Genomic DNA, 20,840 nt, shown 5'->3' on the forward strand with positions numbered 1-20,840 from the left:
AATGTCTTACAGCGAAATCCAGTCCTTTGTCAAGCAGGCAGTTGGGAGCATTTGCAAACACGCAGAAATGTAAACGGGATAACACAACTGCTTCCAAGGCGTGGGCCTCCGGGACCCGCTTTAATAAAGAGGTAAGAGCAGTTTGTAATTAGCCTCTCCGTTTGTGATGATCCATCTGAATGGCTGGCGCAAGCAGGTCGGGGGTGGGGGCGGGCGGGGGGCATGGGGAGGTAAGCGCGGCCCCTGTAACGTCCTACATTATTAACCGGCTGAGCAAAACTCCAGGCACGGGGAGGCCTGGTTCTTGTTTACTGCAAGATGCAAATGCGCAGCCCATGAATTAGTGATGATGTTTTACTACTTGGGAACCACACAGAACGCGGCCCGCATTCCGAGGCTCCATCAGACTCGGAAAAAGTCACAGGGAAATCCTGTGCTTGAGGCTTCGGGAAAAAATCCATCTGTATTCTTAAGGCGCCCTAAAGAGACCCCTTCCTTGCCCTCTGAGGAGTGCCTCAGAAGTTAGAGCGGCAACTGTAACTCGCATTTAAACCGGGAAGTCTTTGAAATGAAGTTTATATGCCAACTGAACAATGAAAAGTTCCACCAAAAGCTACCCTTACTTTTTACCAGGAATATATTTAAACACTTGCTTTTAATGCTTTTCCATCTCTTCAGGTGTATTTCTTTTGATGTCTACTCCTTGTATCCACCACATCCCAATCTTGCTTAGAAGGAGTTTTCTTCATAAAACTTGCTTTACCTCCCTGAGTTCAGTAACATCCTTATCACCCCACCAATAACATCCTTATCACCCCACCGATAACATCCTTACTGTCCCCATCGATAACATGTACACTGCCACCAATAATGGCCCTACTTACAGGAAAGGTGTTACGTGTGCACAATGGAACACGATCCAACCATTAAAAAGAACAATCCTGCCACTTGCAGCAACCTGGATGAACCTGGAGGGCATCACACTAAGTGAAATAAGCCAGACAAAGAAAAGCAAATATCCCTGACATGCGGAATCTGAAAAAGTCAGACTCACAGAAACACAAGAGTAGAAAGCTGGTCAGGTCACAGGGGGCTAGGGGGAGAGGGAGGGGAAGGGGAAATGTTTGTCTTCATTTGAAAGAGAAGAAAACCAAGAATCTGAGAAAATGCTGTGTGCCACCCATATGTCCGTGATTCATTAAGCAACAGGTTTGCTTTACTGGAGTCGGGAGAAAACTCTGGAACCAGACTTTTAAGTTCCAGATTTCTCCTGGAGGCAGCTCATCAGTTTCTGGAACTGGGTGCTTAGCATGCAAAGTGCCCCCTCCTCCCCAAGCCAGCCTCAGCACCCCTGATGGGTCCTAAGGGGACCCAGCTCTCTGAGGGGGAATTTTCCCAAAGGCAGAGGAGGGGAAACCCTTACATGGGCCATAAACCTGTCACAACGGCCCTCGAAGCCCTCCGAAAAGATTCCACATGATCTCGAGCAATAAAATTGAAACCTTCCAGTTTGGGAACAAGAAATAGCCTGCCAGAATAGAGCCCCAGCCCTCAGATGAGGCGCCCCAGCCTCCATGTGCCTCGAGGTTTGTCCAAATTCGCACACTTGTTAACCGTGCTGGATCGCACACAAATCTGGCAGACAGGAGATCTCAGTGCGCAAGGCGGCTCGGCACCTCCCAGCAATCCAGATGGGGAAGTTCAACCCCGGCTGTAAACCCGTCGGCTACCACGTGTGTTCACCAACACTGCATAATCAGCGCTCACACCAGGGCCCCTCCCAGAAAACACAGATATTTTTGCACGCCAGGCGTGTCACTTTGGAAACTTTTCTGGCAAGAACAGCCAATTCCATGTTTGTAAACACGAGGCCGGCAAACCGGTGACACTCTAACCCTCCCAGGTCACTTCCGGGAGCCCTGGCTCAAGTTTCAACCACCCCAAAGCGGAGACACGAAGGAGAAAACACGCGCATTCATCTCCTCGGCGTCCTGCCTCACGCCCGAAACCACCCGTTTGAGCTCCTGCTTCGTCGCTCAGTCATGTCTGACCCTTTGTGACTTAAGGACTGCAGCCTGCCAGGCTCCTCTGTCCATGGGAGTCTCCAGGCCAGAATACTGGAGTGGGTTGCCATGCCCTCCTCCAGGGGATCTTCCCAACCCACAGATAGAACCTGCATTTCCTGCAGCTCCTGCGTTGCAGGCAGATTCTTTACCACTGAGCCACCAAGAAAGCCCCCCCCCCCCCGCCAAGCATCTCTCTCTATACAATTCTAACACCTTTGAAGCCTCAGGAATCCGCGGCTGTTACTGTCATTCCATAAATATCCATTGAGTATCTATTCTATAACCCACACTCTTCATGGCATGGAAAAAAGAGAGACAGGAAATAATACGATAGTTCAGTAAAAATGGCAAAGTATCTTAGGAGGCGAGAGAGATACCAGAGAAATCGAGTAGAATGAAGGGCAACCCTTGGGTGGGGAGGGAGGCTTGTGGTCCTCTTCTAACAGATGCACATTTGAAAGTGAGAGTCAAAGTCACTCAATCTGTCCGACTCTTTGCGAACCCATAGACTACACAGTCCACAGAATTCTCCAGGCCAGATTACTGGAGTGGGGCAGCCTTTCCCTTCTCCAGGGGATCTTCCCAACCCAGGGATCGAACACAGGTCTCCTGCATTGCAGGCGGATTCTTTACCAGCTGAGCCACAAGGGAAGCCCAAGAATACTGGAGTGGGTAGCCTATCCCTTCTCCAGGGGATCTTCCCAGGAACCCAAGAATCAAACCAGAGTCTCCTGCACTGCAGGCGGATTCTTTACCAACTGAGCTATCAGGCATACAAACTACTATATAGAAAATAGATACAGTACGTGAACTGAGAACTTCCAGATGTTCAAGCTGGATTTAGAAAAGGCAGAGGAACCAGAGATCAAATTGCCAACATTCACTGGATCATCAAAAAAGCAAGAGAGTTCCAGAAAAACATCTATTTCTGCTTTATTGACTACGCCAAAGCCTTTGACTGTGTGGATCACAATAAACTGTGGAGAATTCTTCAAGAGATGGGCATACCAGACCACCTGACCTGCCTCCTGAGAAACCTGTATGCAGGTCAGGAAGCAACAGTTAGAACTGGACATGGAACAACAGACTGGTTCCAAATAGGAAAAGGAGTACGTCAAGGCTGTATACTGTCACCCTGCTTATCTAACTTATATGCAGAGTACATCATGAGAAACGCTGGGCTGGATGAAGCACGAGCTGGAATCAAGATTGCCAGAAGAAATATCAATAACCTCAGATATGCAGATGACACCTCCCTTATGGCAGAAAGCAAAGAGGAACTAAAGAGCCTCTTGATGAAAGTGAAAGAGGAGACTGAAAAAGTTGGCTTAAAACTTACCATTCAAAAAACTAAGATCATGGCATCTGGTCCCATCACTTCATGGCAAATAGATGGGGAAACAATGCAAACAGTGAGAGACTTTATTTTCTGGGGCTCCAGAATCACTGCAGATGGTGACCGCAGCCATGAAATTAAAAGACGCTTGTTCCTTGGAAAAAGAGCTATGACCAACCTGGACAGCATATTAAAAAGCAGAGACATTACTTTGCCAACAAAGGTCCCTCTAGTCAAAGCTATGTTTTTTTCAGTAGTCATGTATGGATGTGAGAGTTGGACTATAAAGAAAGCTGAGCACTGAAGAATTGGTGCTTTTGAACTGTGGTGCTGGAGAAGACTCTTGAGAGTCCCTTGGACTGCAAGGAGATCCAACCAGTCCATTCTAAAGGGAATCAATCCTGAATATTCATTGGAAGGAGTGATGCTGAAGCTGAAACTCAAACATTTTGGCCACCTGATGCGAAGAGCTGACTCATTTGAAAAGATCCTGATGCTGGGAAAGACTGACGGTAGGAGGAGAAGGGGACGACAGAGGATAAGATGGTTGGATGGCATCACGGACTCAATGGACATGAGTTTGAGTAAACTCCGGGAGCTGGTGATGGACAGGGAGGCCTGGCGTGCTGCAGTCCATGGGGTTGCAGAGAGCAGGACACAACTGTGCGACTGAACTGAATGGACCTGAAGGATCTACCGTAGAGCACATGAAACTGTACTCAATATCTTGTAATAACCTATAGGGAAAAGAATCTGAAAAGAACATGTGTGTGCGTGTGTGTGTGTGTGTATGTGTGTGTGTGTAACTAAATCACTTTGCAGTACACATGAAACTAAGAAAACACTGTAAATCAACTATACTTCAATTAACAATAAATAAAGTGATGGTCAGGGTGCTGAGAAGGTGAACTTGAGCAAAGATGTGAAGGAAAGCAAGGAGTCAGCCAAGCAGATATATAGTGAGGTAAAAGGGGTCCATAAAAGCGACGTCCCTTGCCAACAGTTAGACCAGATTCAATAACCACAACTTGATGGCCCAGTTCATGGCGAGCTGAAAGGGGAAATACGCAGACCACACAGAGTCACACGCTGCATCTCCTGGAAGCAACCTGGGGAGCCCTGAGTTTTACTCCCTGAGAGTCACTTCTCAGAAAAGAGGGAACTACTTCATGCGTTCACAGACCTTCACAAAGTCTCTCACAACACAAGGACTCCGTCACTTTATTTTGAACAACAAATATTGACTGGGGAAAAGCACAGTGGTTCCAGCTGGTTGGGGGCATTTACTGAAGTCATCTGATGGACTTGACTTTAAAAGGAGGGGAATACATTCAACAAAAACTTTAAGTAATTCCTATAGCATTAAAAAAAAAATGCGAGGAGCTGTGGTAAGCATGCTTCTTAAAGATCACTTTTCAAAGCAATGCAAAGAATTCTATACACAAGTGCAAATGAAATATTGGGACGTGGACGAATCTGACAGTGTCGAGCAAAAGATGTGATTTATAAAGGCCACTCTTATATCAAGTCCCAAACCAAGCAAACTAAGCTTCGGTGCTGAAAACCAGACAGAGCTGCCTCTGGGGAGGAGAGGGAGGGGAGCGACGGGAGCTGCCACAGGAAGTCCCTGAGCTGTTCTACCTCTCGACCTGCGTGCTGGATACCCGGGTTCGTACACCTTCTGCACACTCCCTGAGTCCACTTACGATTTATGCATCCTCCTGTATTTGTTATTTTTTATATTTGTTATTTTTGATAAAGAAACTTAAAAAAGAGAAACACAGATTAAACAGCTGCATTCCAGAGATTTCTCATTTATTTATGAGCTAGATAAGAAAAAGAGACTGTCCTAACATTAAATGGATGGGCTCTTAGGACTTAGAGCCGTGATACATTGTTCTTGAATTTGAAAAGCGCCGAATTCCACATGATTTGGATGAAAGTGAAAATGATGAGCTTGAAACTTGTGTGAGAAGCTCCCAGAAGTCCCTCTGGCGATGACAGCGACACTGAGAGCAAAGATGCATGAAAAGTGTAGGAATAAAATTGTTTCACGAAATGCAAACACGGGGAAAGTGGAAGTGTCAGTCACTCAGTCGTGTCCGACTCTTTGCAACCCCACGGACTGGCTCCTCTGTGCATGGGATGTTCCAGGCAAGAATGCTGGAGTGGGTTGCCCTTTGGTTCTCCAGGGGATCCTCCTGACCCACGGATCATATCCAAGTCTCCTGCATTGCAGGTGGATTCTTTACCATCCCAGCTATGGGCCAGTTCAGACACAACTGAGCGACTAACACTTTCATAAAACACGGGGGTGGGGGAGTACTATTTCCAAATTTATGTATTTTTAGATAATGTAAAATATGCATGAAAACTAAATTAATAATTAACATTCTAAAAGGAAATTTAATTATTTCAAATATATTCCTCAAACGTTATATAGTAATGACCCAACTTATTTTTTTGGATCTTTCCATGGGCAAAATCTTCTTCAGTTATCTAATAAACACTCCTTCTCCTTGGGGCTGATGAGACTCATGACTGTAAATATTATGTGTCAACTTAGAAAACACGGAGAACTGAAAACTGTTTAAACAAATGAGCCCTACAAACCACACTGTCCCAGACAGTTCCCAGCAGCCACACACGGCCTCTGAGCACGGGTCACGGGGCTGCTGTGACTAGGGAGCCGAACTCTTGGTTTTATTGAATTTTAATGAATTTAAATTTAAAAACTTAAGCTATAGAAACTACTTTTCTGTTAAACACAACTCTATTTTGTAGGCCATTTCACTTCACTGAAGATTTAGCATCCAAACTGAGAGATGACCCAAGCGTAAAATACACACCACACTGTGGTTTTTAAGAACATAAAGCATCTCATTGGATGCTGAAAACATAGCATAACGGATACACTGGATTAAACTAAATATACTACTAAAATTAATTTCACCTTTGTTTTTCCTTTTTTTTAACAGGGCTACTAGAAAATTCGAAAGTGAAAGTGCCAGTTGCTCAGTGGTGTCCAACTCTTTGTGACACCGTGGACTGTAGCCCACCAAGCTCCTCTGTCCGTGGGATTCTCCAGGTACGAATACTGGAAAGTGAAAATGAAGTCGCTCAGTCGTGTCCGACTCTTTGCGACTGCAAGGACTTATAGCCTACCAGGCTTCTCTGTCCCAAGAGTACCGGAATGGGTTGCCATTTCCTTAAGCGGGTAGCTATTCCCTTCTCCCGGAGAAGGCAATGGCAACCCACTCCAGTACTCTTGCCTGGAAAATCCCATGGATGGAGGAGCCTGGTAGGGCAGTCCATGGGGTCACACAGAGTCGGACATGGCTGAAGTGACTTAGCAGCAGTAGCAGCATTCCCTTCTCCAGGGGGATCTTCCTGACCCAGGGATCAAACCTGCATTTCCCACATTGCAGGCAGATTCTTTACCATCTGAGCCACCAGGGAAGCCCAAATGATACAGGGGGCTCAAATTATATTTCTATTGGCCAGCACAGCTAAGGAATAAAATGCCATTTCTTAAAAAAATGTTATTGAAGTAGAGTTGATTTACAATGTTGTGTTAATTTCTGCTGTACAGAAAAGTGATTCAGTTTAATACACATTCTGTTCATACTCTGTTCCACCACGGTTTATCACAGGATATTGAGTATAGTTCCTGTGCTGTTCAGTAGGACCTTGTTGCTTATCCATCCTGTATATAATAATTTGAAAATGCCACTTTTGATTAGGGGCTATAGGGGAGAGATAAAAGAATGAAAATCAAAAGCTGGAAAAACCAGTATATTTGAAGATCTGATGAACAACTATGATAGAAGTCTGGAGGGGTGGGGTGAGGGTGGGAGAAAGCAGAAAGGGGGAGAAAAAGTCCAAAGACCAAAGTCAGATAAGCTGGGACCAACCCAGACAGCAGAGCAAACGCCGTCCACAAGTCCACAGCTGTCAACAGACCCAAGGACCCAGTCTGTGCTGATCAGGTGTTAGAAGGTTGCTATGTCTGTTATTAAAGAAACGGAAGGGTGACCAAAGCACCAAGCACGTGTCTGTCTGGGGAGGGGACGAGAGAAGGGGAGTGTTTAATTGCCCAGCTTCAAATCTCCTCTCTGCTGGAGGTGTGGATGGGGACTACGAAAAAGTTCTACCAACACGCTTGCTCCTTGGAAGGAAAGTTATGACCAACCTAGCCAGCATATTGAAAAGCAGAGACATTACTTTGCCAACAAAGGTTCGTCTAGTCAAGGCTATGGTTTTTCCAGTGGTCATGTATGGGTGTGAGAGTTGGACTATGAAGAAAGCTGAGCGATGAAGAATTGATGCTTTTGAACTGTGGTGTTGGAGAAGACTCTTTAGAGTCCCTTGGACTGCAAGGAGATCCAACCAGTCCATTCTAAAGGAAATCAGTACTGAGTGTTCATTGGAAGGACTGATGTTGAAGCTGAAACTCCAATACTTTGGCCACCTCATGTGAAGAACTGACTCACTGGAGAAGACCCTGATGCTGGGAAAGGTTGAAGGTGGGAGGAGAAGGGGACGACAGAGGATGAGATGGTTGGATGGCATCACCGACTCAATGGACATGAGTTTGGATAAACTCCGGGAGTTGGTGATGGACAAGGAGGCCTGGTGTGCTGCAGTCCATGGAGTTGCAAAGAGTCAGACACAACTGAGCGACTGAACTGAAATGAACTGAACATCAAGAGTCTAGGTGGAAAGACTTGTTTTAGTGGAAGCAAGAAAATACAATCAGGTACCCCACTCTTGGGGGCTTAGGACAGTTCTGTGCAGAGGAGACAGTTAGTATTAGAAGCCACTGTAAAAAGAGAGGAGACCACCCCTGCCGCCTGCGGACCACCTGTGACCGTCCATGAGTGTTCCATGAGCTCCTTGTTGACTTGGAACACTTTCGCCAGCATGCACCAAGATATAAAGCGGTATTTGGAGAAAGAGAAGCAAGGGTAAAGTTCTTAAATGACCTTTGAGAAATACCCAGTTAAGCTAAGTACTGCAGACCTTGTCAGAGACTTGACTCTTCCTGAGGAGCTTCAGAACCCTCAGGAGGGCTTACACCAGGCCTGTTTCCCAAACATTCTGGACTGAAGAACCTCTTTTTCCAATGGATGCTGCAGGAGGAGCATGGGTCAAGAAGTGATGGCTCAGCAGGAAGTCGCTCAGATCTTCAGGGTTTTTGATCCCCCCCACCCCCACTCCCAGCCCAGAGGAACATGGCTGTCTGTTGTAAGTATGGTTCAGAGGCAGTGGAAGCCCAGACCTGGTGGTCATCCTAACCTGTCTATCGCAGACTCTCTCTGGGACCTATTTTGGCAGTTATGGGAGCCAGGCCTCACCTGCAGGAGCTCCTGGGCTGGCTTCCCGCCCACCTAACGCCTGGCCTCAGGTAAAGTCACAGGAGCCCTGGCACCTCCACATTCCCACTGACAAGTTGGGACGGAGGAGAAGCAGCCATCGCAAGGGGCCCAAAGCGACACGGGAGGGTGGAGGGCCCCCTGGGAGGCCAGCCTTATGTCCAGGCCTCACTTCTCTCTGGAACAAAGCGTTCTCAGGCACAGATCTGGTCACCTCGCTCCGGCTGACTTCCCATTTCCCCTCCAGCCTCTGTGTGCTCCACTGGCCTCTAGAAGAGTCTGACTCCTTGGATTTGGCGATTCCCCTGCAGAGACCACAAAGGCACGCAGGCCTGAAGGCTGAGCACAGAGGCAGCCGCGGGCCACCCTGTTCTCTGCACATCTAAACGCCATTTTTACAAATCCCAAGCTGATTTTTTCTTCTGATTGAGTGATAAGGTCTGCTATCATTTTCTTTCATGTGAAATGTGCTCTAAAGGATAAAAAATTACATAAAATTTCAATGCCTTTTTTATGTGGTCAAGGTCTAACCCTCAATCAGATATTAAAATTCAGTTGTTGAAAACATTACATGAAGGAGAACAATGATGTGAACTCAGCAAGCCTGTGGAAAGAAAGAGCCCCTTAAATTTAAAAGTGAAACAAATAAAAAATCTCAGAACCATCCTGGGGATAACACAGGAACTCACAGGAGTTCTTCAGAGGAAAGGGCCTGTGGTGTTTAATGACAACTCAAAGACATTTGGATCAGGCCTTGTGAAGTAGGTATCAGGAGAGCAAAGGCCACCAAAATCAGCTTCCGTGAGAAACAGATGGCTCTTTCTGCCTTTCGGTCTCAGAGGCACCAAACAGGCAGCCTGCTGAATCACCCTGGCCTCATCACCCGCACTCCCCAGCTTCCCCAGGACCTCTCCAGCACTCACTTCCCGCCTCCTTTCTCTGCACAGCAGCGGATGCTGGAATTCTTCGGGGCTCAGATGGAAGTCCTCCTCCTTCACCCACTTCCTCCTAAGTGACCTCATCGTGACCACAGCATCACTCGCCATTTGCCAGACGGTGTCTCCAGCCCAGACCCCTGCCTTGAGCTCCTGGACCACAGAAACGGCCTGTTGCCCAGACTTTCTAATCTCAGCAGAGGCCCCCCATTTCTTCAGCAGCACGAGCCAAACTAGCCTGTCCACTCCCGACCACGCTGTCATCCAACCTGTAAGCAGCCCGGGTGATCCCCCTGGCTCCACACTCCTTCAATCCATCCACATCTCTGCCGTGATGCTGTTGCGACTGTAAGCTAAGCTACAATCTAACCACCTACACAGAGACATTCCAGCAGGGTCCTCACCAAGCCCACCCGGCCCCCAATCCAGTCTCCACCTCGCAACCATTCTGATCTTTTCTAAAGGTAAAGTGAAAGTGAAGGTCGCTCAGTCGTGTCCAACTCTTTGCCACCCCGTGGACTATACAATCCATGGAATTCTCCAGGCCAGATTACTGCCTTTCCCTTCTCCAGGGGATCTTCCCAACCCAGAGATCGAACCCAGGTCTCCTGCATTGCAGGCAGATTCTTTTCCAGCTGAGCCACAAGTGTCCAAAAGGCAAACTAAACATAAGTTTGGTATTGTGCTTCAGCTCCTCCTTGAAGCCCCCCAGTAGCTCTCCCCTGTGTTTGGGAGAAAGCCCCCAATCCCGAGCCTGGCCCGAGGGTCCCGCTAACCTGAGTCCTAAGTCCCCAGCCGCACCTCTGAGCTCCGCAGTCCAGTCACGGCGGCCTCCTTTGTGCTCCACTAAGCAGTCACGCCCCCTTCACCCCATGGCCGCACCCCAAGCCCTTGCAGTGCTCACGGTGTCTGGGTGTCTGCTGTGCTCACCCCTTCACCCCTCGGAGCTCAGGGCAAACTCGCTGCTTGGCGCACAGCCCCTCCTCCCACCCACCCGCGCGGGGCTCTACTCCCCGGCACAACCCTCTGTGATGCGACCCCAACCTTTGTGACGATCCGCTCCCCACCGCGCTGTAAGCCTCCTGTGACCAGGACTGGCTCACAAAGCCTCCCCGGACACCACATCAAAGGTCTGGTCACAGAAACAGGAAGGAACCCCAGGTCTCAGAACAGGGCAAACATGAAGCGCAGGAGTTGGTCTCATGCCAGGGGAGGGATCTAGACAAGCAGGCCCTTCTTACTTGACCTCCCACTGTTCAGAATAGCGAGCTCGCGGGCCAGTGAATACAGCAGGAGAGGAACTTCACAAGCAAACAGGCCTCCAGGCTCCTGCAATACTCCCTCCACCATGAGCCTGCCAGCCTGGGACGCCCTCCCGCCAACCCCCCAGCCTCAAGCGGTAGGGTGTCCAGCGCCCTGTACGCAGCTCAGCCCTCCTCCGACCTGCCTTCTCTTTATCGCCTCTGACTTCACCAACTTTTCTCTACCAGTACCTTCCAGCTTTTACAGATGCTCAAACCGCCTATTAAAAACAACCTAACAAGAATGTCTTAGACCTGGATTCTATCTTAACCACTCTTTCTCTTTCTAAACTTACTCTTTTTGATGGTGCGCTCAGTCGCTCAGTTGTGTCCGACTCTTTGCAACCCCATGGATTGTAGCCTTCCAGGCCCCTCTGTCCATGGGATCCTCCAGGCAAGAATACTGGAGTGGGCTGCCATGCCCTCCTCCAGTGGATCTCCCCGACTCAGGGATTGAACCTAGGTCTCCCACATTGCAGGTAGATTCTATACCATCTGAGCCACCAGAGAAGCCCCCTTTTTGGTGGTGGTGGGGGGGGAGTGTTATTTTATTTTTATGTATTTATTTTTTGGCCATACCCCTCAGGAAGTGGGATCCTTGCTCCCTGATGAGGGATCGAACCTGCACCCCCTGCGTTGGAAGTGAAGAGTCTTAACCACTGGACCGCCAGGGAGGTCCTCTAAACTTACTCGTAAACCCACGGCAGAGGGGCCTCTGCATGCTGCACACTTAAAACTGCTCCTGTACGATTTAGGAGTGGCATCCGGTGGCCGAAGCCCGTGGGCCAGCCCCCAGAATGAGTTCCAACGGGACCCCTGTCCTGCTGCCGTGGTGCCCCTGATCTCTTCCCTTTCTGCCCTGCTTCTGTTAGAAGTTCGTCTCCCTCCTTCTCTGGCTCCTCCCTGGAGCTCTCCCTTCTTTCCTCGGCAGAGACGAGTGAACTCGCACAGCACAAGTGTCTGCTACCAGCCTGGGACGAGCCGCGGACAGGAAACAAGAGGGAGCGTCAAGACCTTCTCCAGCTCGTCGCCACCGCCGCTGCGCGTCACCGCGTCTCACAGGGGCGCTGCTCCTCAACAGACTGGAAAAAACCGAACACAAAGAAAACCCAGCCCTTCCACCACAGAGGATCTGAGCGATCCTGGGCTAGGATCCTGTAGTTCTCTGAGGACCTACCTCCTCACATGGAGAAACCAAGAGACTCCCCGATCAGAAAACCGAAAGCCTCACCCACGTCTCTAAAACGAAGCCAACCCACCATCCAGCCACGCCGCGGGAAACCTCCGGAGATCCTGGCTGTCTCTTCCACGAGGCAGCCGTGCACTGGGGTGGTGTGGTGCCTGCCCATGGGAGGTGGGCACGTGCCCCCCAGGACAACCCCCCGGACCACTTCCCTGCCGACTCACCTGCCCTCTGTCGACCACATCCCTGTTTGCCGCCTTTTCCCTAGCTCCAGCTGCCTTCTGGAACATTCCCACAAGGGTCCCTGGCTCCCGGGCCCCTCGGCGACCGCACGCCCATTGCCAACCTCATTGCCTCTTGTCCCAAACGGCTCCTCGGGGCCGCATGGTCCTCATCCTCACGGAAGACCCCCCCGACACCTCACCAGTCACCGAGCGTCACGTCGGCCTCCACCCCTTCTACGACACAGAGTCTCAATGACACAGCTCTGCTTCCCGCTTCCCGTTTGTTCAATCGCTTGACAAATATGCACTGAGTTATGGAGACATAACGGTGAACAGGACACCCCAGCCCCGGCCGCTTCTCCACCCTGGCCAGCCTCCCTTCACGCTGAGGGCACCCGCAAGGCTAGAACCACACACCCACGTCGTCCTGCCAAGGCAGCCTGCGAAAAATGTCGTGATTCCCTAGGTTTCAGAGCAGGCGGGGGAACAGTGATGAAACGGAAGCTTTTCAATATAATTTCCCTTTCACTCTGGGTCAGCGTCTTGAAAACAAGACCCCACGCAGCACTTGGAGAAATGAAGCCTGGAATACTCAACAGCCAGTCACAAGAAATGGTGTGTCACTTAGACACCACAGGCGGAGTTTCATAGACAAACTGCAGAGATCTGAAGCGTCTGTGACTTCTCTAGAACAAGACGGAAGCAGTACGATAGCCGAAGGACAACGCCTGCAGTTTAATCCAGGCCGCCAGTTTCCGACCCCGAGGTGCCCCCCGCTCCCTGGTGTCTGACCTGAGGTGCCCCGACTCTCTGGTATCTAACCTGAGGTGCCCCCACTCCCTGGTTTCCGACCTCATGTTGCACCCCCCAGTACCCGGCAGGGGCCTGCCTCCCTTCCTCCCGTGTCGATGTTCTAAAGGCTCTGAGGTCCACTGAGAGCCAACACCCTGTTCTAAGCATCGATCACTAGATCCTGCAGCTTCACTGTAAACGGAATCTGGGAAACAAAGGCGGAACCTGAGGCCTGGGGGTGAGGCCCTGACGTCCAGGGGGACCAGGGCAGGGGTGAGACTTTCTCCCCCAGGCAGCCAAGCTCAGAGCCCCAGCCTCCCCCGAGGAGACACCCTCAAGTTGCTCCAAAGTCTTTCCCCACGTACCAGACACAAGACACCCAGCTGCTTCCAAGTCCACCCACCCTTGGGGCTCAGACAGCATCCTCTTGGGCCCCGAGGGCTCCCCAGAGGCGGCAGCAGGGCTCGGGGTGGCCCCCAGACGAGACAGATTGAGTCCCAACCTACTCCTCCTTTTCAGGGTAACTCCGAGCAAACGAGCCTTATTCACCCATAAAATGTGGACAGGCCTTCAGATGGGTGAGACGGGGGCTGAGAGCATAGTGCTTGTCACAGCCCCCCAGCAGAGGGTCTGCATCTGGGGGCTTCCCTCTGCGGAGTCAAGTCTCAGGTAAAACTCAATCAACCTACAGATGCATAGGCAGACGCCAGCAGCACGGAACACAGAGACCGTCTCATCTCTTCCCCCCTTATTCCTGCCACAGGGGAGTCCCTGCTCCCCCGCCCGAGGCTCCAGGCCACTTCCTGCACCTTCAGAGAAAGGACCCCCCTCCCCGCCCCACTCCCCACTGAGCAGTGAGCAGGGTCCCTTCCCCGTAACCAGAAGAACCGCACACAGAACAGGCTTCTTCTACCCCCTGTCCATCCTACACTCCAGCCAGGCCGGTCGTGGCCCATTTTCAGCCTCGAGCCTTCCTGCCACACTTCCGTCTACACCAGCAACAGCACTGTCCACCTGGCTGCTCCCTTCTGCGAGCATCCCTCATTCACCGCTCAAAGCCATCATTCCCCAGCCCCCAGGCCACCGGCTGGAGCCCCGCACCCCCTCCCACCACAGAAGGGCAGCTGGGCTCATCACTCTGCAGTCCCAGCCTGAGACGAAGCCCCCGCCCTCTCGAGCTCCATCTAGAAAGGGGGCATCCCTGCCAGTGTGGCCCCTGGGACACAAATACCGTGCAACCCAAGCTAGAAACTGTGCGCGATTCTGCAACGTTTCAAGTGCTTTCCAAACACCCAGGCACGTTCCCAGGAGGCTCCAGAGAATGTAAAGCCCTCTGAAGATGAACGCATAGGTGCCTCATTCTCCATCACCCCACCTGCTCTACAGTCTTCGGGGAACTCAAGGACAGGGCATCCCCGAAGTGTCCCGCAGACCCGCCCGCCACACAGAACAGGCCCTGGGAGGACGTGGCCAGCTGAATCCTTGTTTCACAGCAAGGACGCAGCGCTGACACTCTCCCAGCTCCGCAGCTCCGTCTCTCGAGCATTCGGTTCTAGGGTTTGGAAAACACATTTTCTCCAAGTCTGCCCATAAATCTGCATCTTAAATGTTCTGCGGTCCGTAATAAATAATTCACATCCGGGGCCGGCTGCATGGGGCACAGTGGGATACGAGGGGAAAAACACAATGCAAGAGCCCAGATTTAATTCGATCAGAGTGCCCAGAACACCACTGGGCCACACGGAAAGGAAAAGCATTGTCTTTACACCCACTCGCTTCACCCCCTGTGCAAAATTGTGATGAGGCGGGGCTGTGAATCCTGGCACCTTCAGCTCATTTTACACGACACAGGTACAAATGGCTTTATTTTCCCTAATTGTGGAAAATAATGAGATGTCTTCACCTCCCTCTATCTATGTCCTCTATCCAAAGATGCTGCTCATTTACAACATTTGGCAGGAAAAAAAAAAAAAAAACAATACTGAGGCATTGTTCTTAAGGACAAAATTCGAGTAGCTTTGAGTTTAATTCTACTGTGCAGAGGAGATGAGCTTCTCCTGGATGATGGCACAACGACAAAATGAGTTAATTACCGTCTCATAGCAAGATGGATCTACTTGTCATAAGAACAGAAGCCATTATTTCACACAAAATAATGACCCAGATAAAAAGGAACGGCTGTAGGCAGTAGCCGCCAGAGACACAGCTTCATCTTGGCCTGAGTGAATGGCAATTAACAAGTGTCTTCACCATGCGTGTGTGTGTGTAGGGACTAAGCCATTCATCAAATATTTACGGAAAATACACAAATTTCTTTTACTATCTTTCTTCCCGGGGAACTCCTGTGGTCGCCCTCCTGTGTGATGACAGACAAATTTTACGCCCACGTGAAATCCTGCCATCGGATGAACAGCTGTTGGCCCCACAGAGAGCCCCCACGCTCCTCTCCTTGCTGCACCAGAGGTGGTGTTTTCCCCAGAAATCACATCCAACAACATGAAACAGGAGCAGAGGGAGGGCCCGGTCCCATCGTTTTATCCTGCTCCTCCTGGTGGTCATGGTCACAGGCCTGAAAACCAGAGCCGCAGCTGCTACTGAGAGCAAGACGGGCCAGATCCTCCCGGGGGAGCCCCCAGCCACAGACGGGGCAGGGTCACACGGCGAGGCCACCTCCACACCTGGGCAATCCAGGGTGGGCTGGGGGCTTCCCCCACTCTGCTGACCGTGACCCCGAACTGCATCTCCATCGAGATACAGGGTGAGAGACCCCGGGACAACCCGGAGACTGGTTACGGGCCAGAAACCGCATGCTTCCCGCATGCAGGATTGTCCAGCCTGCCCGAACCCGGGCGTGTTTATTTGAAAAACCGTGGGTACAGGTGAGGCAGGGGCATGATGGCGCGGTGGGCTTCAGAAGTGTATCGTTTGCAAAATGTTAAAAACAGAAGGCTATGGAGATTGTCACACTAAGTGAAGTCAGCCGGACAGACAGACAGAAAGACAAACATCATACAATGTCACTGTATGTGGAATCTACAAAAACATACAGATGAATTCATCTCCAACACAGAAACAGAGCCTCAGATACAGAAAACAAACTTCGGCTACCAAAGGGGAAAGGCGGGGAGATGGGGAGGGATAAATTAGGACTTGGGGATTAACATATACACGTTACTATATATAAAATACATAAACAATAAGGCCCTACTGTATAGCACAGGGAACTATATTGAATATTTTGTAATAATCTATAAGGGAAAAGAATCTGAAAAAGAAAATACACATACATATACATATGTCTCGGAAAAGGCAATGGTATCCCACTCCAGTACTCTCGCCTGGAAAATCCCATGGACGGAGGAGCCTGGTGGGCTGAAGTCCATGGGGTCGCTAAGAGTCGGACACGACTGAGCAACTTCACTTTCACTTTTTCACTTTCATGCATTGGAGAAGGAAATGGCAACCCACTCCAGTGTTCTTGCCTGGAGAATCCCAGGGACGGGGGAGCCTGATGGGCTGCCGTCTGTGGGGTCACACAAAGTCGGACACGACTGAAGCGACTTAGCAGCAGCAGCAGTATACACGTGTCTATATATGAATAACTGAATCACTGCACTGTACACCTGAAACTAACATGATATGGCAAATCAACTATACTTCATTAAAAAAATAAAAAAATTTTAAATGCTAATAAAAGAATTCTTATACAAACACAAAAGGAGCAGGAGTCAATGACTGATCTAACCGAATACTGAACAAACCAGGAGATACTCTTCCCCACACATAGTCAGTCACGGGGAAAGAATGGTGGGACAAAAGTAAAAATTAATCCACGAGTAGCTGACGTCTTTTGGGGCATATCAATCGTAACTCTGAGGTTCTATCCTGTTGGACAGATGCCCACCTGCAGGAACTGCAGACACACAGCATCTGGGCGTCCACCCACCAGGATGCTCAGGACCTGTATGGCTACGAGGCAGAGGGTCCTTCCTGCAAGGGTCTGGTTGGGTTAAGACAGAAGTGCCAAATCATGCATTTTTAAAAGAGTCTGTTGGATGGTACGGTCAGAACCTATGCCCCATCCTACCAACTTGCCCTCAAATATTCTAAGCATCTGAATCCTCATTACAAAACCATTTCCACAACCGTTCTTCCCCAGGACTCAGATCATGGGGAAATCCCACCTCTAGAAGGTCCCCGCCAAGCTTATGAGGATAGGTCATTCACAGCAAATCCAAAGGAGATGGCTCTATTAACACAGACATCTCCCAGAGTGTCGAAAGCACCTGTGTTCTCAGGCTTACACACGTGTGAACAAAAACTGCTTTTCCTCCCATTTCTTAAGTAATGATCTGAATTCTAAGCAGAGCAGAAGCAATCTTCCACTGTCCAAGTAAAATTACCCAAATGTCTGACCAAAGAGGTCACCTGATTCCTGGGCTGCGGGCCTTGGCTCCCACCACATCTGAGTGATGACTCCCTGGGGGCTTGTAGAGCCTGAACACTCAACAAGGTTGAAGGGAGGGAGGCAGGGAGTGACCCCCTCTCCCCCCCAGTAAAAAACCCAGAGTTACTGGCTGTGTAAAGGAACCACCCAATCCTTTCACTCTTCTGCAGAACTTTCCACGACTCCTGCTGCTTTCACACCTGAGTTCTAGCCTGTCCTCCCACCTCTCACCGCCCCTTTCTTGCAGGAGGCCCCAGTCTTCCTTTCATCCTGCTCTGTCCCTCACACGAGCTGCTCGAGTTGCTGGGATGGCTCCCACCCCCTGCCCCGGCCCTCTGCAGCCCCATCAGACCTCATCCTGCCACTCACGGCCTGACGCACAGCCCTGACCCCATGCCACTCTGGGTCTCCACCGCTTCCCTCCTGCCCAGGCTCATCACTCGTGTTCAGAAGAGATTTCCTCGTTGTGAGGATGTGCGGTCAGAAACCATGACAATTTTGTTCTCTGCATCCCAGCACACTGTACCATTTCTGGCCCAATGCTGACCACCTAAGATATTTACTAATAAACTCACTTGTTGACTGATTCGCTAATTCACCAATCAACTGGCAAATGGATGGGGAAACAAGGGAAACAATGACAGACTTTTTTTTCCTAGGGCTCCAAAACACTGCAGATGGTGACTGCAGCCATGAAGTTAAAAGGCGCTGCTCCTAGACATCATATTACAAAGGAGACACATTACTTTGCTGACAAAGGTCCGTCTAGTCAAAGCTATGGTTTTTCCAGTAATCATGTACGGATGTGAGGCCATAAAGAAGGCTGAGCGCCGAAGAATTGATGCTTTTGATTGAACTGTGGTGTTGGAGAAGACTCTTTCGAGTCTCTTGGAGTACAAGGAGATCAAACCAGTCCATCCTAAAGGAGATCAGTCCTGTGTGTTCATTGGAAGGACTGATGCCAAAGCTGAAGCTCCAATACTGTGGCCACCTGATGCAAAGAACTGACTCACTAGAAAAGACCCTGATGCTGGGAAAGACTGAAGGCAGGAGGAGAAGGGGACGACAGAGGATGAGATGGTTGGATGGCATCACCGACTCAATGGACATGAGTTTGAGTGAACTCCAGGAGATAGTGAAGGACAGGGAGGCCTGGCGTGCTGCAGTCCATGGGGTCGCAGATCAGACATGACTGAGCGACTGAACAACAACTGACTGGTTGTATCTCAAACATATCCTAATCACCTCAACAGGATGGGGAACTGCCAATTATCTTGGAAGACTGGGTAGGGAGGAGAAGGTGAGGATTAAGCAGTGAACTTTACCCCAGTCTGGGCAAGGACATTCCTCCCACCATAAATGTCATCATACTGAAACTGAGTGCACCCTGCAATTAAGCAGGAAACCTCATACAGCCCAAACAGCAGTTCAAAACCAGACACATTTGTGGGCAGGAAATGAACCCCTTGCAATGAGGCAATTTTCCCCAGGATGATCGTATGCCAGCGGTCGCTGGACGGTGGCACACTCCTGCTTGCTCTAGGAACGGAAGGAGGCTCCTGGCAGTGAAGACCCACAGGGCGAGTGGGAGCTGGGAGCTGGGGGCTCACACCGCCTTGAGGATTTGAAGGGCTTCCTGGCTGTAGGGCCAGCAGGCCTGCCAGCTATTAACGCCACTCCCGCCCTAAAAAGACAGGGTCTGGCTTCCTGGGACGGGGGGAAACCACCTTGCTCCAGGGTCAGGGGCAGCCTGAGTGGGAAAGGGCGGCCCCCACAAGGCCTCCCAAAGCCCCAGGTTAGAGCAGGCCTGTGGAGCGCGGCCCACCCGCAGTCCCCTTGGGCGAACGCCCAGCCAACCCATCCCATGGTCCATCGACTGCAGCACTGACCTTCTTAATGAACTCTGGGAGGACTTTTTGGTCCGTCAGGTGGTCTAGGGAAGAACAGCAATCTAATTCCAAGATGTAGCCTTCATTATGAAGATCAGCGTTCTGAGATCTGAAAAGAGAAATACATACACACATAAAGATTTTGCACTATATATATATATATATTTTTTTTTTTTTAAATCACTGGGGCGTTTAATGAAATCCTAACTTTTTCCCTTAAACAAATCACCCAAAAGGCAGTTTTGAAACAATAATTGATGGCAAACAACTCAAATAATATAGAGGGAGAGGGATCTACATCACGGAAAGGCCTCTACGACGTATCATCAAGGAAAACGCCTCGTTATGGAATGATGGGTTCAGCACAATATGGCTTGTCTGTTAAACAAGCGCACACACACTCACACGCACTCCAGTTGTGTTGATTTCCTGTCGGTGGCTTCCACCCACAGGGCACAGAAGCAGAGCTACTGAGACGCAGGGTGAGCCAACAACCACAGACAGCAGTGAGCCCTGGGGGACGCGGGCGGCCCGGGTGGGAGCCGGGTGCGGACGCCCCAGCGACCCAAAAGGACTCTGCTGGATCGATAATCTTTCCATTTTTTTTTGGAAGAGAGTATATTCGTGTGTCACTCAGAAATTTTAAAAATAATTTGGAAAAGATTTTTTAAAGAGTTCAACCCCTCCAGAGGGCAATCTGGCAAAATCTATCAAAGCTAAAAATGCATTAAAGAAAGAATATAAGGTGCGGGGGGAGGGGTGTAAATTAGTAAATTAGCAGTTTGGGATTAACATACACACGTCCATATAATAGATAACCAACAAGGACCTACTGCACAGCACAGGGAACTCGACTCAGCATCTTGTAATAATCTACAGAGGAAAAGAATCTGAAAAAGAATATATATATACGTATACACATATACACATGTCTGACTCTTTGTGACCCCATGGACTATATAGCCTTCCAGGCTCCTCTGTCCATGGGATTCTCCAGGCAAGAGTACTAGAGGGGGTTGCCAGGCCCTCCTCCAGGGGATCTTCCCCACCCAGGGATCGAACCCGGGTCTCCCACATCGCAGGCGGATCCTCTATGTCTCAGCCACCAGGGAAGCCCGTACTATGCACACACACACATATATGCACACACATGTGTAACGGGCTGTCAGGGTGGCAGTGTGGGCCATGTGGGCCGCCTAGTCTCTGCCAGCGGGGCAGAGCTTGCTCTGTGCAGGGTTCCAGGCAATGGGGCTGGCAGGTCCATGTGACTTTGCTTTTCTTTAGGGAAATGT

The 20,840-nt window shown here is 50.1% G+C and overlaps 1 protein-coding gene across 6 annotated transcripts in view; it reads right to left on the bottom strand.

Annotated features, from left to right (window-relative positions):
• Window positions 1-20,840, bottom strand: part of RFTN1 (raftlin, lipid raft linker 1) — a 225,963-nt gene that overhangs the window by 85,047 nt on the left and 120,076 nt on the right. For all 6 annotated transcript variants that reach the window (XM_024997191.2, XM_024997190.2, XM_024997194.2 and 3 more), the window contains one exon: window positions 19,549-19,657. In XM_024997191.2, coding sequence (XP_024852959.1) covers window positions 19,549-19,657 — 109 coding nt within the window. The remainder of the gene's footprint in view (window positions 1-19,548; window positions 19,658-20,840) is intronic.

This window comes from Bos taurus, chromosome 1 (assembly GCF_002263795.3).
Source record: "Bos taurus isolate L1 Dominette 01449 registration number 42190680 breed Hereford chromosome 1, ARS-UCD2.0, whole genome shotgun sequence".
In the NCBI taxonomy this organism is placed as follows: Eukaryota; Metazoa; Chordata; class Mammalia; order Artiodactyla; family Bovidae; genus Bos; species Bos taurus.